Consider the following 23,887-nt stretch of genomic DNA (forward strand, 5'->3'; position numbering starts at 1 on the left):
TAGTTTTAGTCAAACAATTTGTTTCAGTTTCAAAGGACATCAGACTTTGAAAGGACGAGTGGACATGTTAGAGAAGCCAACTCCAGCAACTTCTCCAGATCAGCGATCAGGAAACACCTGCTAACGTTAGCCTGATCCAGCTGATCCAGGACCAGCTAACACATTTGACTTTCCTCATTTATCTAACTAAGTAATGTTAGCTATTGATATGCTCCTCGGTTCTGGGCATGATGCTAGGTTACTACTGAACCCTCACCACTAGGTGTCACTAAATCCTACAGGCCGGACCTTTTCCCATAACAACCAAAGCCAGCAGTCGTCGTCCTTCCCTGCACGTCCAGAGCTCATAAAATGTAGATGGTGTTGAATGTCATGCCAGAAATTTAAAAGGTGTGGCAAGTGAGGCGCCATTTATACACCACGAAATGAGCTCACACTACAGCAGATTAACACACAAACTTCTGCTCTTCTGTTTATGAGTTTTATTACTTTTCTTGTTTAGTTGAGGAATCACAGTCAAACTTCTACCCCAAAGGCTCCAACTGTTGGCGAAGAGAGTTTGTCTGAGAATACAGCAAGTATTAAACATGACTGATTACATTACAGAAACTAGACAGGAAGTGACATCATGACTTCAGCTCTCTATCGGAGATGCTGTTTTGTAGTTACAAACAAGCACAAAACATGCAGGAAGTGACTTCTTTCAGTTCATGTAATAAAAGTTGAGCAGCAGCAGCAACGATGTTGGAGACGTCAGCGTTTTGCAGAGCAGCGCGTCACCGCTTTAGCAAAGTGCTCGCAGTGGACCCGCCCATCAGCTCCGACGCCCGCCTCCTTCAGCAGCTCGTCCACTGAAATCAGAGTGACACGCCTGTCAGTCAGTCACTGTAGTGTGTGTCCTTTATGTGAATTAAACCAACTTCAAACACTTGTAAAGTGAAGAACTGAACTTCCTGAAAGCTCTGGCGTCCATCTTGGCTCTAATGACATTCACTGACTGTCACACGAGTTTCTCTGCTCCATAGCAGAGAAATGTTTAATTGGTCCCAGCAGCAGCCCCGCACTGACACGTTTAAGGATTTCATGTTTTCACACCTGCCTGGGTACCACTCCATCGCTCCATCACGCCTCCACCCGAGCAGACGTCATGGTCAGGGTAAACGAGTCTGTTAGGTCGAGTCCTTTTCAGTGTGACATTCGCCTTTTAGGACTGTGGACATATGACGGCCTTTATCCTCTACAGTTTTGTGTTTTTCCAAATGTCCCAATGTCCAAATGTCACGTGTTTTAAAGGCACTTTGGTGTAATAAAAATGATTTGTGTGAAGAGGTTGTCTCATGTTGCCTGCTGCTGGCTGTTGGATTGATTAATGGTTTCATACTGTGTGTACTGATTACTGATCAGACTAATCACCAGCTGTGCTCAGTTTGTAAGGGCAGCAGGAAGTCAATGTTTGGTTTGATGATGTCATTGCTGGTTCAGAAACAGATCTCTCTGTATGATAGAAACTCTCTCTGCGTGTTTCTGGTTCTTCATCTGGTTGCAGGACAGTTGGAGTCGTCAGACAGGTGACTTATGGATGAACTGAACTCATGTTCTCATGTTTGTTGTTTTCTTCTGGAGAACAAGCTACAATATTTTCATCTCACTGGCAGATTTCTCCTATTAAAAAATCACAATGTTTATGTTCAGGGGTTTTTGTTTTTCTGAAACTCACATAATCTCATTAAATGTGACTGTTATCTTCTTTTCTTTTCAACGTTTTCGCAATAATAAAAATCCCCACCAGACTTGGAGTCTCTTAGATTTTGTGGACATCTAGAGGAAGACACCTAACAGGATTAAGATGATGGAACAGAAAAAGAGCAGAATAGCAGAACAAAGACAAAATGTCTGCTAACAACAGCAAACCAAACGCTGGGGGATTAAAACCTGGCGGGAGCCCAGAGGATGAGATTGTTCTGACACATGGAAGCTAAAACAGCGGCTGCGTCTCACCCTCTTCGTCAGTCAGCTTCTCTCCCAGCCCCGTCAGTTTGGCTCTCAGCTCGGAGGCCAGGATGAAGCCTTTCTGCTCCTTGTCAGCCATCTTCATGGCCTCCAGGATCTCCTCCTCTGGCGCCTCCTGCTGGAGCTGCCTGTGCATGATGCTCAGGAGGGTGGAGAAGTCCAACTCTCCGCCCCGATCTGCAGAAAGACATTGACTTCACTGGACATTTAGAATGTCCCTGATGAAGAGATAAGATGAAACTTTATTGGTATCCACAGGAGAGACGAACACGCAGCTCGGAGAGAAGCTGGAAGATTCGGTGACGACACAGTGAATATGAAACGAGCTGTTCAAACAGAGAGGCAGTAAAACTGAAGGTAAAGAGCAGTTAGCTCTCAGATAAGCTGCTGACAGCTCAAACAAGTTGAATAAACTGAACATACAGAAAAGTGTGAGCTGTTATTGCAGAAGTTCCCCTCTGGCTAACCTGAACGTGCATCACAGAGCGATAACACAGAGTCAGTAAGCTACGGCCACATTACAACCACAATCACGCCAGCATGAGGAGGGAAGACTTGGTTAACCTTTAAGGACACTCATGTCCTCACTGACTGCTCATCAAATTCAGAATCTGCTTCAGGCCACCAGTGTGGACGCTTCAAAACCTGAAGAGGGATGTGGAGGACCGTGCAGTCCGCAGCTGCCCCCATCACTTCAGACCGACGCTGCTGAGGTCCCACAGGACGCATGACGACAGCCTGAGCAGGAACACAACAAGCGAAAACACCCGAAGGTCGTCGAGAACTGAGGAGCCCAACACGAACACAGCAGCAGTGTCCAACGTGTGTGTGTGTGTGTGAGTGTGTGTGTGTGTGAGTGTGTGTGTGTGTGAGTCTGTGTGTGTGTGAGTGTGTGTGTGTGTGTGAGTGTGTGTGTGTGAGTGTGTGTGTGTGTGTGTGTGTGTGTGTGTGTGAGTGTGTGTGTGTGTGTGTGTGTGTGTGTGAGTGTGTGTGTGTGAGTGTGTGTGTGAGTGAGTGTGTGTGTGTTCACGGTGCAGCTCAGAAAAGATTAGAATGACGGTTTAGTGAGACCTGCTCCAAAGACAGAGGAGACTTTAACCTCGTCGGCGTGTCTATTTGACGTCATATAAAGGAGCCAACATGGCAGAGCATTTCTGCAGTGCAGTGTGCCAGTGACAGGATTCAGATCACTCACATGTGACGACCAGCGGGTCTCCACTTCCTCTCACTGTACTAAAGTGAAGCCAGCATATCTCAGCTACGAGTGCTGCCATCTTGCTCTGGTGATGTCATTTGGAGCCAGAGTCTGTGCAGTAGCGATCGAGAGGTGGAGCCGCGGTATCGAGTTCTCGCCCATAAAGCCGTCTGAGCCAATCAGGATCAGCGCTCAGCTGTCAATCACTCCCCTTTATAAAGCACCGTTAGCACAGCAACACCCTCCCGTACTTTTCTGCAGTGTGAGAAAGGACTCATTCAAAGAACACCTCATTCAAGAAATGCAGCGCTGTTGCTAAAAATAGAAACAGAAACAGAAACAGACACACAGGTGAGACAGGTAAGACAGGTACCTATGTTGTGACTCAGCAGGTGTCGTTGGACCTCAGAGGGGGTGGGGCTCGACCCGAGGCATCGCATCACACTGATCAGCTGCTGGGCTTCAATCTTGCCTTTACGCTGACGGTCGTACAGAGAGAAACACTCCTTAAACTCTGCAACAACACACAGACAAACGAACTGTTGGCAACAATAAAGAGAAAGATTTGCATATCCAGCACTTACAAAAACAAAAACACATTTTTCTTTTTGCTCCCATATATCACTAGTTGAATTAAAAGATTTAGGATTATTTAAGGCACACACAAGACTAAAAGACTTCACGCCAGCTGAAGGATTCAAGGATTCAAGGATTCAAGGAGCTTTATTGTCATTTCACACACGTAGAACATGAGTGGAACGAAATTAGTTTCCCCGGTCCCAGTATAAGCCCTAATTGCCTAACAAATAAATATAAATATAAACAATGCTATGTAATATAAAAACAGTAGAATATAAAAAGGGGGGCACATCCTCACACCTGACTGCAGAGCCTGGTGTAACGACTACTTTCAAAACTCCAGAACAAACTTCTTCTGCACTCTGAGAAACAACAGATGCTCAGCTCGTAGATAAATGAAAGTGGACAGATTTTCAGCTGCCTGAAAACTTAAGTCATTGACCAAGTTCATTAAAACTGTAGTCCTTCCATTATCCAGCAGGGGGCAACTCCTCTGGTTTCAGACAGAAGTGATTGTATGTGAGCTTATGAGAAAATGAGCCAGCGTTTCAGTTGACTTATGAGCTCAGTAAAACAGGTTCCTAAGAGTTTATGGCCTCAGCTGCTGGTTTCACCACAGCATGATGTAATCAACCATAGACCAGAAGCCACGAGTTCAAACTGGTCTGTCTGAAGTTCTAGTATGTCATCTACTTCAGCTGTTGTTCTGATGGTACCCTCATGAGACTACATGGCAGGTTCTGGAGTTAGAGCTGGCTTGTTCTCCTCATCCCGGCAGTTTCCCTGATGCTCCTCAGTTTGATTTGTTCTGACTCTGCAGAATCAAATCCATACAACTCAATAATAACCCCATAATCAGAATTGAATGTGTCCTCGTTAGGCTAAAACTGTGTTCAGATAGAGAACCTTTGTGTTTAGTCACGCTAGCAGGTCGAGGCAGTCGGCCAACACATCACTGTTGAATCTGCTCAGCCTGAGCAGGAACAAGAGCTGCTTTGTGCTGAGACAGGCTCATGGAAAACCTGGCTGCCTGATTAGATAGTAAAACTGCTGCTTCTGGCTGGGTGCGTCTGTCAAAGAGAAATAATCTCATCAAACTGCCGAACCCCTTCCCTGCACTGCCACAAAGCCCGCTAATACTACCCTGAAAACAGTAACTCCTCAGCACTCGTGTCCCGACTCACCTCTGTCTCCACCCGGCAGGGACACGCAACATATGAGAGTCTTACCGTTGATTTGATCCTGCGTCAGGAACTTCGCCTGGGATGAAAGGAGGAAAACAGCGTGAGTGAGCAGTGAAGAGGCAGAAAGTGGGTTTTATCTCTAATGATCTCACCATGATGGCTGCTGCGGTCTGAACTCCGACACTCAGCTCAGGAAACTGATCCAGGCCGCTGTAAGATGAGGAATGTAATGGAAGTGGATGGAGGATCCTCTTGGGGACTCCATGTGGAGGGGCAGGACACGACACAGCTCAGAACTTCAGTCATACGCAGAGCTTAGGGGTGGTTCAGGTTTACTGCATCTTATGGAACAACCGTGAAGACAAAATTGATGTGAGGACTGAGAATCTGTGTGCCCCAGAATACACAAACCCCTCCTGCATTTGGTCCACGTTCTCCACCTGTGGGTGTAGAATTCTGCCTCTGTGCATCCTCCAAGGTGCATTTCATGTTTATTGAGTAAAATAATGTATGGCTGCTGCACCTTAATGTTCCATATGCGAGATGTTCTTCCTTCTGACATGTGGGCGACTCAGCTGTGCTTCGCCTCACGCCTCCTCACAAAACAGCAACTTCCTTTGCCATTTAGACATCGACAGGCAAAGCACAGACAAATATCAGCAGGAAACAGACATGAGCTCCTCTGACGCCCAACGCCAGGCAACCCAGTGGGATTTCACGTCATTTGAATTAGTTCAGTTTTATTCGGATGCCTTGAATGAAACTGTGCAGACTGCAGTCGAAGCAGCTCTGCTTGTTTCGTGTGGGCTGTTGATAAGTGAGCCCAACATGTGGAATTAATGCAGTGTTAATGGTGTCCGGTGGTGCAGGTGGGGGTCTGCCGGATGATGTACTCTTCCATTAATATTCTACATATACAGAAACTTGAAGAAAAGAAAGATGGCATTTGTGGTAACGTGAAAAATGACTCAAGATTTGTTGTTCATGTGCCGTGTGGAGATCAGGCTGTGTTGTGTTGATGTCCACACCTCCCAGGTGTGTACAGGTGCAGGTGAGACGATAGGCCTATCAGAGTGACGGATCCACATCTAAAGGTTTATTAAGCCCCTTTTTATTAGTGCAAAGTGACGCCAGACAAAAGGTGACAAATCAGACGCACTGAACAAAATACAGCAACACAAAACGCTAACACAAAAAAACACAAGTTATGATTTGATATTTTGCTTTCTGGACAACATAGAATCACAACAGTTTGTAAAACAGTCAAGACTGTCACACCGCAGGGTCCAGGGTTTGATTCCCATCCATAGCTCAGACAATAAAATCATGCATTTGATCTGCAGGATTCATTTTGGTTGCTTTAGTGGGTGTTGTGTCGGAGGTGAAGTGTGAACACGTCGCGAGGCTGCGGGATGTAGATCAGCCCGGGATGCTTCCTCCTCAGGACGCCGTCGTTCCAAAGCCAGGCCACCCAGAGCACCACCAGGACCAGAGCTGCAGAGAAACTACCATCCAGAGACACTTTTCACACCTGGTTCACACCTCACATTACTGTGTTTCTGGTGCTGATGGTGACGACTCGATTGTCATGAAATTTGGTTTTATGTAGGAGAATTTTTTCACAAGAAGCAAGTTGGATCTGATCCTGAAGGACACACTTCACCAGCTCCACCCTGACACTCCACCTTACGAGATTTCTGCAGTGCAGTCCAAGGAGGCTTTCAAAGACAGCTTTAATGTTTGTATTTTCATTCAGAACATACAGAGCACCTGATGTTCACTCGTACCTGTAGAGCATGAAGACACCGTTGCCATCGGGAACCAAGCCCCGCCTCCTCTGGTGCATCACAGTGGCGGTCATGGCAAAGAAGGTGAAGATGAAGAGGATGAAGGTCTGTCCCTCAGCGATCAGGTACCTGACAGGAGACACAGTGGGCATCAGTGGGTCTGTTCACACTGCCCCAGGTGGAAAGGAAACAATGAAAGATGTCGTCCATGAAACATGTGGCTTAAATGTCGTTTCAGTGAAGAGGCGAAAACGAGGCTGTAGAAAATGTGTGTGAGATGCTGTGTGCCAAGGTTTACTTTTATTTGTATCTAAAGTGAAAAAACCCTCTGACATGATCCCTGAATTCTGCTTTCGCCCTCAAGTGCTGCCCTGATCGAGTAAAGTAATTACTCAGCAACACCTGAGAACCACCCAATCAATTATTACTAACACCTAGAGGCACGTGCGCACACACACACACACACAGCCTCAGTTGCTGGTGTATTGTTCATCACACATTAGTTCCAGTTTCAGCTCTGATGTCATCTGGTGGGACAGAAGTCAGATGTCACCATGTACAATACAGATAACGTTTACTTTACATACTGATAGTTGCAATCCGCCACACGTCGGACGGTTCTGGACTCCATGTTGTCCTTTAATTCCTGACAATGCACATCTCAAGGGACATTATCTCTGAAAAAACAATGTTCATCATTCAAACAACACAGCCCCACCATGGTCCACTCCCATCCTCACCACCTTCTACCTTCTACAGAGGAACTATAGAGAGCATCCTGACCAGCTCTCAGTCCGCATCTCAGTCTGGTCAGCGGCCTGTAGTGCCTCTGACTGGAAGTCACTACAGAGGGCGGTGAGGACAGCGGAGAAAATCATTGGGACTCCACTCCCTCCTCTCCAGGACATTGCAAGGAAACGCTGCCTGACCAGGGCCCACAACATCACCAGTGACCCCTCCCACCCTCACCACGGTCTGTTTTCACTGCTGAAGTCTGGCAGAAGATTCCGCAGCATGCGGTGCAGAACAACCAGACTCGCAAACAGCTTCTTTCCATATGCCATAAGACTGCTCTACATGATCACTTCCCCTCCTCACCCACACAAACACCACTCAGGACTACAGCCCATTTATTTACCGTGCAATATATTTATATTCTGTACATCTACAAAAGTACTGTTTATTACAAATACTCACTGTGCAATAATAATTACATATGTATATAAGCTGACTGACTTTTTATACAAAATATCTCATTTTTCAAGTACTTTTTGCTGCATATTTATTGTGTATATATTATATTTTATATATTATTATATTTTTTCTTTTAAAAGAATATTGTCTGTAATCCCTGCTATGCTTGAGCCACTGTACCGAAATTTTGTTTGCGATGAAAATCCAAATGACAAATAAAGAAAGTCTAAGTCTAAGTCTAAGTGAGATGTAAATGAAACACAACACCAGGGACAGACTCACTGTGAAGCCACTGATCTGCACGTCCACACACACACACACACACACACACACACACACACACACCACATGCAACATGAGTGTGAGCCAGCAGTAAAGCCGTCTGACCAGTAGTAGGCAGCGTTGGGGACAAGTAGCATCCAAGCAGCCGGCGGCATCATCTCCTTCTCTTTCCTGTGTCTGAAACAACCACTGAAGAAGAGGAAGAGGACGAGGAAGAGAGGAACAAACCTGCAGGAGAAAGAACCACAGCTGATAGCTCCGCTCCTGTCCTGGAAGCCTGTCTCTGGAATGTTCCTGTACAGTCCTGCTTAGAATATCTTACATTTGTACTTCAGATTTGGTTTGTAAGATTGGGCCAGAAGTTTAGCTTAAAACATTTGATAAATGAACTAACATCAACAGACTGTGGAGAAACAGCAGTGCTGACATTCTGTGAGAGACGTCTCTGTGTTGTATCCAATGTTAGCATGCTAACCAGATAGCATATATGTAATACCACTTTGTACCTCTAGAGGCCCCCATAGTTTTAGCTTGGGGGATGGATATAAGCCCTCTTAGCATTTAATTTAGTAAGAAAACAAAACAATCTCACAAAATGTCCAAGAAGGAAATATTGTTCTTATTCTTCTCTGGTGTCACGCTGTGTTCACTGGGAGGTTACTGAGGTGATCTGAGCTGGCAGGCACAACCCAGTCTGGCTTACCAAGCTAACAGTAGCTTTATGCTACAGCCAGAGATAACTACAGCAAACAGTTCAGTGAGCAGCGGTTGGCGGCTGCTCTCGTGATATGCTGCCTCCGGAGTTAGCTTTGAATTATGGACGTATTTTGTCCCTTGTTCCTTTAAGTACTCATTAATGTACTTGGTTAAATTCCAGCAGGGGATGCAGTACACCTGAGCAGGTGATGGGGGCGCTCAGCATCAAGGCTGGAACGGTTGGAGCATCTACTGATGCATCAGGACTACAGTTTTCACTCTGAATAACTGCATTCAGTGTGAGCGCTGACTTCCTGTTGTCTCAGAGCTCAACGACAAAAACAAATCTGACAGTTTAACAGCAGATTCCCCAACATTTTTCACAGTAACGTGCATTTACTCAAGAACTGAAGTACAATTTTCAAGTACCACTGGAGTATTTACAGTTTCATTCTTACAATACATACACTTGTACTAAACGTGTTTCAGATGGCGATATTGTACTTAACTACATCTGTCTGACACTTTTACTTACTTTACAGTTTATGACACACATTGAAATGTGTACAGTTTTTTTGCATAAAATGCGTGTGTCACAGACAGGAAGTCAGCCAGCACAGACACATTGTAGTGCAGTTTGAGGTCTTCTTACCACATCAAGTGACCAAGGGTGTCGTCATAATAAAACAGAAGCTCGAAGGCATCAACCTGCAAGGTAAAACATGAGAGACCTGTTTCTTATTCTTGGCTGAGGAAGGTCACTTTGTGTTTTCCACAATTTGAATTTCACTTAATTTAATTCCCCACTTGGCCGCGGTGACATCAAAAGCAAATTTATAGGTGGAAATTAAAAAGTCTAGCCAGTTAATTACGACGAGGCTTAGTGTGGAAGGAAGACGAAGCCCAAACCTGCTTCGAATTGTAAATGGCTCAGTTAAATCAGATCCAACATTTATGCAGATGCTTCTGACTCTGACTCACTTTTAACAACCTGTTGTGCTGACATCCAGTGCATTCTGTCATTTAACTGCTTTGGCCTTAATGTAGAAAGAATATTTTTGCCTAATTGTTGCTTTAAGTCTTTATAAGGTTGTGCTGTTTTATTGCACTTTTTGCACTCAAAGGTCTCTAAATGTAAGCCCAACAGGAGCGCGTGAGCTGATGACTTTAACAATAAGCAGTTACCAGAATAACTGCACATCAATTAACTGCCAGCTAACAGTCATAACTCCAAACTGAAATGAATGTGTTCATTTCACAACAGTGTTTATTCACTGTTCAAAGCAGGTCATCTGATCTTTATCTCTGTTACTGAAGAATCTGCCAATTATTGATTGGATTAATAAAAACATTTGATTCGTTTACTTTTTAAGCCAGTTTTAAATGAAAAAAATTGTTTTGTTTATTTAGCGGTCAGAAAAACATGTTTTTAATATCAAGATAACATTGACTAAAACAGTAATAATAATCTGTCAGTGGGCTGAAAATAAGCACCTGATTGCAGCTTGTGACGTAGCATCACACTGTAGTAGCAGCCTACATCAGTGCTGAGGTCACAACAGGCCACAGCTTGCACTGGGTGTGGTCCTCCATCTAAAATCTACTCCACTCACTGAAACAATAAACTAAAAAAACACACATCTTTCCCCAAATAAAACAAAGAAGACGCAGCACCTACCAGGGAGGAGGGCTCAACGTTCTTCATGACTGGATTCTCTCTGACCGACAGGTGCAGCTGGTAGCCAATCAGCAGGAGCCGTGCGGTGATGGAGTCAGCCACCAGGTGGAGGCTGGTTCCCATGACAACAGTGATGATGCCGAGGCGCACGGCAGTGAGGGGCAGCATCCTGGGGCTGCGCTGAAGCATCTGCAAGGTCGGATGTTTGATTGTGATCTGAGTGGCGATACTAAAATGTATATTTATATGAGTTTATTAATCAGTGTGTGCGTCGACCACTGACACATACAAAGATGGCCGACATACCGCCACTTCCTCCCACTATGCTGAAGTGAAGACAAAATATCACTGATACAAGTGACATCCTGGTGACATCATTTGGAGCCAGAGTCTGTGCAGTAGTGATCGCGAGGTGAACCCACAGTATCAAGTTCACCCCACAGACCCGTCTGAGCCGATCATGACGTTTCAGCCCCTTTTTAATAACACCAAATAACTAATTAAAACCAAGCCGATCAGAAAAATGGTCACTTGAACAAACATCAGTGTGATAAGAACGACCCAAAATCACAGAAACCATCTTTGGGGAAAATGTATTTGATGTGTACTTTGAGTTTTAGTTTGGTTCATGTCCCATCTGCTAACATGGAGGGGGAGGAGCTTATGAGCTGTACTGCAGCCAGCCACCAGGGGGCGTCCAGATGTTTTGGATTCACTTCAGGGAGCTCTCATGTCGTCCATCTTTATTCCCAATTACTGTGAGCAGTGTGAGCGGTGTGGTGATGTTGTACAGCAGGTGGAGGTATTCTGCAGCACCGGGACGGTTCAGAGGAAACATGTCTGCTGGGAGGACGAGCTGCAAACAGATTTGGACAGCAGGAAACAGAGATATACAAATAATATATTTGATTTATATCCATCCATTTTCTATACCGCTTATCCATCAGGTTATCGCAGGGCCAACACACAAAGACAAACAACCACACACTCTCACATTCACACCAATGTAGAGCAGCCAGTTAACCTAAAGTGCATGTTTTTGGTATTGTGGGAGGAAGCCGGAGAACCCGGAGAAAACCCACGCAGGCACAGGGAGAACATGCAAACTCCACATAGAAGGGCCCAGACCGGGACTCGAACCTGGAACCCTCTTGCTATGAGGCGACAGTGCTAACCACTGCACCACCGTGCTGCCCTATTTGATTTATATTTTACATTAAATTAAATAGATTAGCCTAGATCTGCCCTGCTACTTTGTGTACAAGATTTTTTTATTGAGCATATTTTGTACCAGATCTTGTTGTGAGCAGTTCATGTACCACGCGTCCCTCTACTCATGGAGAAGAGACTCGGTCTCCTGACAGGGCTGGATGTAAGTGGTGTCCTCCTCGGCTGAGCTGTTATGTTAGCATATTAGCTAGCCTCTCATCCATGAGCAGATGTATGTTCCTTATTCCTTGCTTCTGTCAGGTTTCTTAAAATCTGCTCAGACTTTATACAGATTTTGGAATATTTTAAGACAGTTTGAAGATTTGTTTGAAGTTTAAATGGCAGCCTTCTCATTCTCATTTACCAGGAGGTTTGCTGGGTAGAAAGGGGCAATGTGAACACAGCTGTAACATTTCAGTGATGAGGTCCACTGTTTACTGTCCAGGGGACATTCAGCATCATCACAAAAAGGTAACATAACAACGTGAGCAGCCGCTCATTCAGCAATCAACTCCGAAAACCAAAACTGTGTTTTGTTTTGCTTTGTTTCCTAGCTGAATGTGTTCTCAGAAACTTTGTCCTGCAGCAGGGAACACACAGTTATCATTCTGTTACCATGACGACACACCGGCCCACATCCAGGATCCAGTTCTGGACGGTGAAGCAGAGCCAGAGGTCCAGGTGGAACCGAGGCCTCGACAGAACCTCCTCCGTCTCCGCAGAAGCTGCTGAGCGGCTGCAGACACAGGAACACGTTAACAGAAGAGAAGTGGATTCATGTGCACTCAGATCCTTCATTCCACTGAACAGGCTTCTGATTTACCAAAGCAGCAACAAACTGTGCAATCAGGGACTCCTGATGCCTTCTGGGTGCATTTTGCACTGAAGGAGAGCTTAAATCCTGTAATGCATGATGGGATTTGCCTGAGCCTGAGCTACCAAAATGTAGCTGAAATGCAAAAACCTGAAAAACATTAATTAAAGCCCGGAATCAACTCAAACTGCAGGAAGAATAAAGAGAAGCTAATGAAATATGACACAGCTGTGGAAATGTAAAAGTCACATTATGAGAGCCACAGTGTGTGATGGTCTTATTGAATAAGAAGCAGCAGCCGACGAGACAGAAAGCAGTTCAGATGAGCTCAAACATCCAGACAGACACATGAATGCAGCAGGAACTTTGATACAAACACAGCAGTTTACTGCACTATGTGTACTTTTACTTCAACTACATAAAGTACATTTTTTGAAGGCAGGACTTTTGTTTCTGGTTCTTGCTGAACCAAAGGTCCACGATCAGAACGTGAACAGTCGGGTGGAATGTTTCTTACACGAGGACATCCTGAGCCACGTGACGCGTCACAGTCTGTAGGATTCGTCCTGAAAGGAACACGAACGTCTGAACAAAACTTCAGGACAATCTGCTGCAGTGCTGAACAAAGTCGTGACCTGACATATTCTCTTCCTCCAAAATCCTCAAACTCAGAAATGGATTTCCTGCCCCTTTAATCACAACTGTTCATCGGTGACACGTCCAGCAGAGGACAGACACAAAGTCCTGCTGCTGTCATTATGTAATCAGGTCAGCCACTCTGACATCCACAGTCTCCTCTTCAGAGGCTTTGAATGCAGCAGCAGGATGAACTTTAAAGACCAGCAGCATGAAGGAAAATCCAGACTCGTATCTCTGTCAGCGGCTGTCTGTAGACTTCAGCGTCAAAAACTGAAGAGTATGACATTTCAAAATGAAAGTGGTCATTTTAAGGAAAAGGTCGCTGAGATTATTCTGGTCTCTCCCAGCGCGCTTCCACTTTAGTATTTTGTCTTTTTTCTTTTCCAGCACTTCTCCCTTTTTAATGTAAAGTAACTCTGTGTTAGAAACATAAGAACTCGTGTTTTACTCAAAAATTCTAACTTTAAACTTCACTGCTGCATATTTTCTCATCATAAAGTTACATCCTGTCACACACGAGAATGACCGAAATCCATCCAGTCAAAGCAGCCTGCGGCTTCCAAACGTTCAGGAGGTTTAGCTCAGCTGAATAAAGTTTTCAAACCGGGCTGTGACCTGAGTTTGTTAGGGAACTCCAAGGAGCTCTTGTGGTCTGGATCAAAGGACAGGAAGTGTGTCTCTGAGCTGGTCATACGACTGGAATGGCTGAGTAACGGTGGGACTGATGATGAAGCGTTAATTTGACCAACCTGCACACAAGAGCTGCTGCATGCAGAGCTGAGTCCTGTCTCTTCCGGACGGACGGCTGCATCTGTCTTCTCCAGTTCACCGTCTGGTCCTAACACTGAGAGTCTGCCCTGTCACAGTCCTCATAAATCCTCCTCCTCCTCCTCCTCCTCCTCCTCCTCTGTGATGTTCTCCTGACTCCTCTGAACTGTGACGCTGAAGACAAGAAGGAGCCTCACAGCTTCCCTGGGACTCAAACAAAAATGAGTAATTTCATGATAAAATAGCACAGCTTGTGTGCAGGAGTTAACCTGCAGGTTCATGTGGCAGCAGATAAGCCTGTAATCTGTATAAACCTCCTCCCAGTTTTGTATTAGACTGCGTTAATCTGGTTTCAGATGAACACAGTCACAAGCTTATGCTCCCACTGCGTTTCACCGTATAGATGATGAATATGTCACAGACCACAGCTCAGTTAGCATGCAGCACTTCTAATGAGAACATCCCACATGTTTATTCTCAGTGATTGTCTCTAAGCTACCGTGGCCCACTGGTGGGCCTCAGAGCGCCACCTAGTGGGCGGTGCAGGCAGTGGTTGGCCTATGGCCAACTAGTTAGATTAAGATGTAAAAGGAAATGATAATCAAGGAAAGGAGTTCTCAAGAATTCTCATGAATAAAAAAGATCAAACTAAAATCCCTCATTTCAATGACGAGTGATGTCTGAGCACCACGAGCCAATCACAGCTCGTCTTCAGGTAGAGGCAAACGCTTTGTTTGCCAGCTAAGCTTCCTTCAGATGCAGTGAAACAAAATGCGTTAGTGTTCAAAACAATGAAGACATGTCGGAGACAACGCAGCGCTCCTCAGTGTGTGGACAAGATTAGTTCATTTGTCCCTGGGGACATTTGCTGTGGACATAAAGGCCACCTCACAGTGAGGACACGTGACAGCGAGCTCGTAATGGCGGGCAGCGAGCTGACAGTGTGCTGAATGTGCAAAGTATTGAGAATCTCCAAAAGAAAAGACTTCAGGCCAACAGGACGACTTCTGAACATGAACAACTCAGTCCAGACCGGTCAGGCTGAGGGGCTGAGGGCCCCTGACATAAACTCCATACGATGCTGAGGGCCACAGATTTATGGACTGTTTGTTATTTAGCCGTGGACGGACATGAGCCCTCAAGACTCCCTGAGCCACTCGGGAAATGGAGGCAGCGCTGGAGTCGATAGGAGAAGACGGAGTTAACACAGACTCAGTCACACACACACACTCACACGCACAAACTCACACACACACTCACACACACTCACACACTCTCACACACTCACACACACACACACACTGATGACATTAATAATGTTTCCTCTATTTATTTTTAAGAGAAAAACTATTTTAAACTCAGAAATAAGAAACATTACATAAACAGATCAAATGCAGTGGCAGCATGACAGCAGTTCACAAACAAACATATCTTTTTTCTGTCTAGTTTAATACATAAAATGTAGGGCACAATAAAAGTCCAAATTTTATTTGTTTATTTATTTAAACTCTGGCATTACACAGAATGGGAAGGGTATTTGGCCAGCTGAAAAGGAGGAGACTTCAACTTACCAACAGAATTCTGTTAACAAAAGCCTGTGAATATTCTCATTCATCCAGGTCATGGTTATCGCAAGGAAATTCAATCGAACGCAACTGGACTTAGTTATTTGTCTTTGAAGACGTTTCACCTCTCATCCAAGAGGCTTCATCAGTTCATGCTTGCTTGACTAGGCTGGGACTAGTCCCAGCTCAAAGACAAATAATTAAGTCCAGTTGCATTCGATCGTCCAGTTGCATTTGATTGAATTTCCTTGAGACTGTCAACAAAAGGACTTTAAAAATTTTAGAGTTTAAAAGTTTTCTTTTTCACTGTATTACTGTTTAAATATTGCAATGAATTGTACATATTTATTGTCGTTTTTATCCTCGTTTTACTCATGTTTTCTTTCGTTTTTCTCGCATTCCTCCAATTTTGTATTCTTTGAAAAGGTGAAATGCTTTTTTCCTTTAGGAGGACGACAGAGTAGCGGAACATAAATCAGCGAGGGAAAGTTCCAGTCGGAGGTGTTTTCACGTTGAACTGAAACTTCCGGCAAATGATTAGATGGCAAGAGGTGAAAGTGTGTTTGTTTTTGAAATTTTTGGCGTTTTTTTAAAAAGGGTCTTTTAAACACAGACGCCAGTATGAGATATTACACGGCGAATAACACGATACCAGTTTGATTTAATGTAACAGGGAGCTAAAACGCGTCGCTAACGATAGCACAAAAGCTAACCGGCTAGCTCGCTCAGCTGACGCCTGATACTCAGCGTCCGGAGACAGAAACCCAGAAGCTGGACGCTCAGTATCGGACAATTAATTGGTGACTTAAAGAGTCCTCAGTCGGAATAAGTCGGTTTCTCTTGGGGCCATAACGGAGAGCCTACATTTTTCATGTATGCACTGGGGCCTGTTTCGACATTTTAATGGGAGGCGGTTTGCTTTGGAGGATTGGACATTGCGGGCACCAGTTGCAAAGAAAGCGGGGGTCCTGGCTCCCTATCGGGCTCACATGGAATCTCTGGCCGGCTACGTGTACAAGGCAGCCAGCGAGGGCCGAGTCCTGACCCTGGCCGCGCTGCTGCTCAACCACTCCGAGGCGGAGACCCAGTACCTGCTGAGCTATGTGACCCAGCTCGCCGGGCAGAGGTCCACTCCGCTGATCATCGCAGCCCGGAACGGCCACGACAAGGTGGTCCGACTGCTCCTGGACCACTACAGAGTGGACACGGAACAGACTGGCACGGTTCGCTTTGACGGGTAAGAGCTGCTAATTTTTGTGTTGGCAGAGTTGTAGTTAAAGTTTCTGATTCTGATTCTGAAGTTCACCTAGAAAAGGTATTTTCTCATGTACCTCTAAAAGTAAGAACACATGAGGGTAACTGTGAAGTTATTTGTTCAAGCTTTGAGATCTCTACCCCCACCCCAGTATAACGGAGGTCAGTGGAAGCTTATTTGTCGTGTTCAGTGCTTTAAAAAAATACTGACAATGTCAACATTTTTACTAGTAAAAGCATATCAGACTGAATATTCTGACTGTGCAGCTGTAAATAAATGTAGAGCAATACAAAGTGCAGTAAATGCAGTAGGTTGGATATTTACATTTGCAGAATGAAAAAAACCTACCTCAGGTGAAGTGAAAGTACCTCAGAAGCACAATGTGGCAGGTTTTATACCTCCTGAAAGAACATCCACAGATTAGGGCTGCTGACATGTCTCTGTTGTCTCAAACACTGACATCAAAAGTCTGATCAGACTGATGATGTCATTCAGTGTGGTGGTGTGGTGAGGCCTGGTCTGTCCTCTGATTCAGGCTGAGATCAAACTGACCTGCTGTCTGTCTCCTGTCTGTCTGTACTGCAGCTACGTCATCAATGGGGCCACAGCGCTGTGGTGTGCTGCTGGAGCCGGGCACTTCGAGGTGGTGCGCCTGCTGGTGTGTCACCATGCCAATGTTAACCACACCACCGTCACCAACTCCACGCCCCTGCGGGCCGCGTGTTTTGACGGACGTCTGGACATCGTACGCTACCTGGTAGAACACAACGCCGACATAAGCATCACCAACCAGTACAACAACACCTGCCTGATGATCGCCGCCTATAAAGGCCACACAGACGTAGTAAAGTTCCTGCTGGAACAGGGAGCGGACGCCAACGCCAAGGCCCACTGCGGGGCCACCGCCCTGCACTTTGCAGCTGAAGCGGGTCATCTGGAGATTGTGAAAGAGCTGGTGCGTTGTCAGGCAGCTATGGTGGTGAACGGACATGGCATGACGCCGCTGAAAGTGGCTGCAGAGAGCTGCAAAGCAGATGTGGTGGAGCTGCTGCTGGCGCACGCCGACTGTGACCCTCGCAGCCGCATCGAGGCCCTGGAGCTGCTGGGGGCCTCGTTCGCCAACGACCGGGAGAACTACGACATCCAGAGGACGTACCATTACCTGCGCATGGCCATGATGGCGCGCTACCGCGACCCAGAAAACATCATCGCCAAGGAGCTGCTGCCGCCCATTGAGGCCTATGGGGGCCGGTCTGAGTGCCACACACTCCAAGACCTGGAGGCGATCCAAGTGGACCGGGACGCTCTGCACATGGAGGGGCTAATGATCCGGGAGCGAATCCTGGGCTCTGACAATATTGACGTGTCACACCCCATCATCTATCGCGGTGCCGTCTACGCTGACAACATGGAGTTTGAGCAGTGCATCAAACTGTGGCTTCATGCGCTTCGTCTGCGGCAGAAAGGCAACCGGAACACGCACAAGGACCTGCTGCGCTTCGCACAGGTGTTCTCCCAGATGATCCACCTGAAGGAGCAGGTGCTGGCCTCGGCTGTCGAACAGGTGTTGAGCTGCAGCGTGGTGGAGATTCAGCGCAGCATGGCTCGAGTGGACTCGGCGGACGAATCCGAGCTGCCTCAGGCCATGGACAATTACGAGTCAAATGTTTTTACCTTTCTGTACCTCGCCTGCATCTCCACCAAGACCACCTGCACCGACGAGGAGCGTGCCCGCATCAACAAGCACATCTACGACCTGATCCAGCTGGACCCGCGGTCCCATGAAGGCTCCTCTCTGCTCCACCTGGCCATCAGCTCCAGCACGCCGGTCGACGACTTCCACACCAACGACGTCTGCAGCTTCCCGAGCGCCCAGGTCACCAAGCTGCTGCTGGACTGTGGCGCGCAGGTCAACGCCGTCGACAACGAAGGCAACACGCCGCTGCATGTCATCGTCCAGTACAACCGGCCCATCAGCGACTTCCTGACGCTCCACGCCATCATCATCAACCTGGTGGAGGCCGGCGCCCACACGGACATGACCAACAAGCAGAAGAAGACGCCGCTGGACAAGAGCACCACTGGCGTGTCGGAGATCCTCCTGAAGACACAAATGAAGATGAGTCTCAAGTGCCTGGCAGCGCGTGCGGTCCGGCAGCACCAGATCACCTACCGCAACCAGATCCCCAAGACGCTGGAGGAGTTCGTGGAGTTCCACTGAAACAGACCCGAGAGCTGAGTGCTCGACCGACTCTTTGTTCTTTTTAAAGAGTTTGTGATTTTCTAACAAATCCACGTGGTGCTGAGGATGACGATTTAGTACTTAAAGTTTTTGAGCATTTTTATAATAAAAAAGTGGGTTGCTTTTTTTCTATTTTTAAGTATTAATTGCTAAGTACCAGCAGCCGTAGATCACAGTCCGTCTGGTTTGTGCCGTGAGAGCAGAGCGAGGACGGCCACGATATCACCACATCACTTCCTGTTTTGCCTTATCCCCACTGCGGGGAGCCGCCATGCGACTGATTCTGCAGTGTGAGTGCAGGAGAGCTGACGCGAGGCAGACAGACTGAACGAATGAATGCGCGTCAGCGGAAAACCTCCCTCACCTGCTGTTCCACGCGTTCGCCCCGCAGATCAGCAGACACACACTGAGGATTTTTTAATATGAAAACCAGTTTTCACTGTGGCCCCCACAGTGGAGCAGTGAGAGAAGCGAAAGAAAAGCCTGATCTGGTTAAGAATTTTAGTTCTTTATATTGGAAAATGAGTTGATTTTAAAGGGTTTGCTACTAACAATTATGATTATTTTCTCTTAGCCTGTTTCATTGACGCTACAACAAATGGCCAGAAGTGTGCAGATACTGTCCACATACTTTTGCGTACTTTTTGTCTGGGATTGACTTTTGTTTTTCACTCATTTAAAGCCGTTTTGTTCCTTTAAAACGAGTAAACAGAAAATATTCAGAAAGATAAATCTTCCCTGTTTACTTCATAAAATTCTTCCATGATTTAGACTTTGATTATCTGCTAAAGGCAGCTGTGTGGCGGCTGTGGCATGTTAATGTCTATGATGTCACAGTCACCTGCATGTGAAGTTTGGCCGTCTGCATACTTTTGGTCATGTATTGTACTTTCTCTGGCTGTTCATATACAAACCAAAACTGTCTGAAGGTGCTGATGTCACTTTGATCGTAAGCTTTTATTTTGAAATGCTGTCCCTGTTCAGAGTTCAGACAAAATGTTTTTGATAAACAGCAAAGTGCAGCGTGAAACCGTCTTCATATCTGAAACAAAGACGGGAGACATTTTAATGTTGTGTTTAGATGACATCACGGAGGGGGGGGGTCTTCACAGGTCCACCACCAGGCGTGGGTTAGATTCAGGAGTGTGTGTGTGTGTGTGTGTGTGTGTGGGAGAGTGTGTGGGTACAATGTAAGTTAAGAATTTTTATTTCTATAAACGACTCTTTGATGCAGGTTAGTTTCTATTACTTCACTTTGATTATTTATTGGTTTGTTGGTCCTTCATCCTGACTGTTTTGGATGAGGTCTGGTTCTGGTAGGTTTTCTGTTCGGGATCACGTCCACCCCTGTGGACCTGTGAAGACATGTTGTCTGTGTGGTGTGGACTCTGAGGTAAATGGTTCCAACAGGTAACGCTAATCGCAGCTGCTCTCACCTCCGTTAATGTGTCGAGTCATGTTTATGTTGTTCTCATAAATGCTGAATAGGCAGGATTAAATTTTAAATTTTCGTACAAAATAACATATTTTTATTTTTTCTTGCACAAAACAAGCAAGACGATGTGTCTTATCTGACAGCAAATAAAATGTTTTCTGTGGAGCAGCAGACAGAATGTTTGTTCATGCAGGATATCGAACAAGAGCTGCCACGATTAATCGATTAGTCGGTCCAAGCAAAGTTGATCAGAAAGCTCAGGGTTTCTGCCAGGTTTTCCACAAATGCGTCTCACGTTTTGTTGTTTGGAAGATGACTGGAGGAGGAGGAGGACTGAGTCGGCTTACAACGTCCTTCCTGGTCTCAGTTCTTCTTCTTTACAGCGTTGCCGATTCTTTTCATTATCATTTAATCTGCCTATAATCTGACTATTTTCACGACTGATTGTGATCTGTAAAATGTCCAAAAACTGTGAAAAATTGTCGTCACAGTTTCCCAGAGTCCAAAGTGACGTCTTCAGGTTCCTTCTTTTGTCCAACCAGCGGTCAAAAACCCAAAGACTCTTCAGTTACTGTCAGAACTGACGCAGAAAAGCGGCGGCTCCTGACATTTAGGAAGCTAAAATAAACAAGCAAACAAATAAAAATAAACAGAACAACAACAAAACCGATTAATGGGCTAATCGTCGCAGTTCTAGATTCAGAAAAATGTCCCTGCTCAGATGTCAGGCCCAGGTGAAGAGAAGCACCCGTCCTGGTCTTTATTCTTCCAGGGTGGGACTGAGCTTTCGGGGTCGTCTGTCTGAGCTGTTTGCTGATGCAGAATGAATCATGATGTGTGTGTGTGTGTGTGTGTGTGTGTGTGTGTGTGTGTGTGGCAGCCAGTGTTGTGATTATCAGGTAATCAGATGGAGAAAAGTGTACATGAGATTGATATGTGGACATCCTGAACAAAAGCGTGTGAATGCAGCACAGAAAGTCCCACATGTCGGACTTTTCTGCTGACGTGCGAAGGCAGCATCTGTCCCGGTCAGTAGCTGTGTCTGTCCTGCAGAGCTCGGTGCAGTCGGGTTTGATGCGACGGTGACGTGCCATTCAGAAAGCTCATTTTATTCTTGAACTGCTCAGAGTTTTTCTTTCCCAGTGCAGGAGGAAGGTTTGAGTTTCATGACTCTGAAACGAAGCCAAAGATTCTCTTTGTGTGTTGGGAAATTTTAAAAGATGTCAGCTGGGGTGTACTTCCTGCAGAATTAATGCTGTCAAATTAAAAGTCTTGTGTGTGCATTCCCCAGTCTTCTCCTGTTTTCATTCGTTTCCTCACCAGAGCTGATAATTGCAAGAACAGAAGCAGGCTGAGTGTTTCAGGTCTTGTCGACTCGTGTACAGAAATACAAAACACTTTCCAACATGCCGGACCAGCAGGTGACGATAATCGAGGTGAATTGTGGTTACTTATCTGTTTGTAGTGATTTGACACCTTTCTGGCACACGGCCCAGCGCTGCCAACCCAACATGAACCCAACCGTTTGATTTTCATGGAAACAGAACCCAGAGCTTTGACAAATCAAGTCCCAGCTGTGTGATCTAACAAGAGATTATGAGAAAATCTGATCTGTCACTTATGTTGTCTCAAGGAGACTGAATGGAAGGCAACTGGACTTGATTATGTCTTTGAAGAGGTTTCATCAGTTCAGACTAGCTAGTCTAGATGAGCATGAACGGATGAAGCCTCTTGGATGAGAGGCGAAAACTTCTTCAGAGACACAACCAAGTCCAGTCCAGTCTCCTTGAGAAAGCTCTGACCCGGACACATGAGACACGTCCCTTATGTTCTCCGCACTGCCATGTGTGGACCTACTGTGATGTTCCCCGTGCAGCAGATTCCACAGTTAAACCAATCAGACTGAAGATGATCCCAGGAAATCAACTCAAGTGTTTGGTGGTCGGACGAACTGAAGGAAAATAACATGAAGAACCGAAGTTTGTGGGAGGTTTTATCAAATCCACACAGCTGGTGCTAGCTGGGTTAGCTGCTCGCTCCAGCAGGTACGCTGGCTGTTAGCCTAAACCAGAAACAGGAAGTGACTTCATGTTCAGTCAGAAGACAACCTGCAGAGGTTTTTCAAGGTTAATTCTGATTTCTTTGGTGGGTTTCATCTGTTCCAAACTTACATCAGTCTTCAATCGTAAACCTGAGGGCTAAAACTCAGAGGACAGAAGGGCCACACTTACTAAACTAAAGCCTAAATTCTGATCACTGTCACAAAACAAGTTAAGTAGGAAGCGACCCAGCTGGTTACACTTTGTGTCCAGCGCTGATGTGGGAATTTGCACCAATAAGAGGTTGTCTTGATGCATCATGTGCTCAAAAGTGTTTCTTTCCCTTCTCTCTTCAATCAGAAAGGCAGAATTCACGTCAGCAGATCAACAAAAATAAAATGAATCCAACAAAAGAAAAGCACTAAAATAATAAGCGCCTGCATTATTCTATTTCTACACGGGATTTGATGGCCTTGTGAGGTTTCCAGCAGCCACCTGAGCAGACTCTCATCACTTCAAATAGAAACAGCTGCTGTCACAGCTTTTCAGGTTGACTCAGTGTTTGATTCCCTCTGTGGAAGGCCGAGTCCCTCAGGAGACAAAGTGTTCCTGTAATACCTGCTGCTGTTCGGTTTGTGCACTAGAAAAGACTCCTCCAACAGGTTTTTAATGAAGACTCTCAGTACTTGAAGGACTGACCTTTTTCACCCAGCAGTCACATTGTGACACATTTCAGATTGGTTGAAGGGCTGCAGGAACAAAGAGCAGACACTCGGCTTCCATTTTAACTTCACACTTCAGACAGCATTTGTCCTCAGAGCTCCTCCACAGAGGAAACATGAACCCAACCTGAAAGCCTGGCCTGTCAGGGACTGTTTTCATCTGATGATCCACATCCAGCAGAGAGGGGGGACCCCTAAACCCCCCCACAGGCAGGCTCAGGCAGTTCCAGGACCGCAGGAACCCCTCCTCTTTGTTTTATTGAAGAACTGGGAACTGTTGAAGTTCTGAGAAGAACCGTGGGGTGGAACACATGAGGCAGGGAGCTCCTCGGTGTGCAGGTCCTCTCAGAGTCAGGATGGTGTTCAGCTTCAGGTGAGTTCGCTCTGTGCTCACAACACTAACCGTGTGCAGCTTCACCAGCTTCACAGCATGCTAACATCAGCACAAACTACAGCTGAGGCTGATGTTGTGGTCCTCAGCTCTGCACGTATTTGGTCATAAAGTGTCCTCGTAATGCTGAGGATCACCAAAGCTACTACAGTTCAGGCTTCAGTCACATTGATTGTCTCTCAGGAATAAACCATTTGATTTTA

General features: G+C 45.9%; 3 protein-coding genes across 4 annotated transcripts; 1 reads left to right on the forward strand and 2 right to left on the reverse strand.

The window, feature by feature from the left end:
* Positions 1–467: 467 nt before the first annotated feature.
* On the reverse strand, positions 468–3,682 carry LOC124062457 (calmodulin-like protein 4). Its single transcript, XM_046395232.1, has 3 exons — positions 3,206–3,682; positions 1,999–2,187; positions 468–851 (listed from the first exon to the last, which is right to left on the reverse strand). Exons 1-3 carry the CDS (start codon positions 3,282–3,284, stop codon positions 754–756), a joined length of 366 nt encoding a protein of 121 aa, XP_046251188.1. The 5' UTR covers positions 3,285–3,682; the 3' UTR covers positions 468–753.
* Positions 3,683–6,055: 2,373 nt separating this feature from the next.
* cln6b (CLN6 transmembrane ER protein b) lies at positions 6,056–10,870 on the reverse strand. 2 transcript variants are annotated; one of them, XM_046395230.1, is made up of 5 exons: positions 10,606–10,870; positions 9,580–9,635; positions 8,337–8,459; positions 6,756–6,884; positions 6,056–6,473 (listed from the first exon to the last, which is right to left on the reverse strand). In XM_046395230.1, exons 1-5 carry the CDS (start codon positions 10,792–10,794, stop codon positions 6,329–6,331), a joined length of 642 nt encoding a protein of 213 aa, XP_046251186.1. In that variant the 5' UTR covers positions 10,795–10,870; the 3' UTR covers positions 6,056–6,328. The 2 variants fall into 2 exon arrangements, with proteins under 2 accessions (XP_046251186.1, XP_046251187.1); XM_046395231.1 differs by lacking the exon at positions 8,337–8,459.
* Positions 10,871–16,139: 5,269 nt separating this feature from the next.
* On the forward strand, positions 16,140–19,229 carry fem1b (fem-1 homolog b). Its single transcript, XM_046394808.1, has 2 exons — positions 16,140–16,837; positions 17,441–19,229. The coding sequence occupies exons 1-2, from the start codon at positions 16,476–16,478 to the stop codon at positions 19,074–19,076; spliced, it is 1,998 nt and encodes a 665-aa protein (XP_046250764.1). The 5' UTR covers positions 16,140–16,475; the 3' UTR covers positions 19,077–19,229.
* Positions 19,230–23,887: the final 4,658 nt, after the last annotated feature.

The sequence above is a fragment of the Scatophagus argus genome, chromosome 7 (genome assembly GCF_020382885.2).
Source record: "Scatophagus argus isolate fScaArg1 chromosome 7, fScaArg1.pri, whole genome shotgun sequence".
Lineage (NCBI taxonomy): Eukaryota > Metazoa > Chordata > Actinopteri > Scatophagidae > Scatophagus > Scatophagus argus.

What these genes read in the sequence shown, in the direction of transcription:
- LOC124062457 (XM_046395232.1), bottom strand. Translation starts at nt 3,284, where the DNA reads ATGGCAGCACTCGTAGCTGAGATATGCTGGCTTCACTTTAGTACAGTG. An exon ending in AGACCCGCTGGTCGTCACAT is followed by an intron (nt 2,188 to 3,205) that starts GTGAGTGATCTG and finishes GTCTTTCTGCAG; the next exon opens with ATCGGGGCGGAGAGTTGGAC. An exon ending in GAAGCTGACTGACGAAGAGG is followed by an intron (nt 852 to 1,998) that starts GTGAGACGCAGC and finishes CTCTGATTTCAG; the next exon opens with TGGACGAGCTGCTGAAGGAG.
- fem1b (XM_046394808.1), top strand. Translation starts at nt 16,476, where the DNA reads ATGCACTGGGGCCTGTTTCGACATTTTAATGGGAGGCGGTTTGCTTTG. An exon ending in GGCACGGTTCGCTTTGACGG is followed by an intron (nt 16,838 to 17,440) that starts GTAAGAGCTGCT and finishes TCTGTACTGCAG; the next exon opens with CTACGTCATCAATGGGGCCA.
- cln6b (XM_046395230.1), bottom strand. Translation starts at nt 10,794, where the DNA reads ATGCTTCAGCGCAGCCCCAGGATGCTGCCCCTCACTGCCGTGCGCCTC. An exon ending in CCCAACGCTGCCTACTACTG is followed by an intron (nt 6,885 to 8,336) that starts GTCAGACGGCTT and finishes GTCTCCTGTCAG; the next exon opens with GTACCTGATCGCTGAGGGAC. An exon ending in GGTGTCTTCATGCTCTACAG is followed by an intron (nt 6,474 to 6,755) that starts GTACGAGTGAAC and finishes TCTGGATGGTAG; the next exon opens with TTTCTCTGCAGCTCTGGTCC.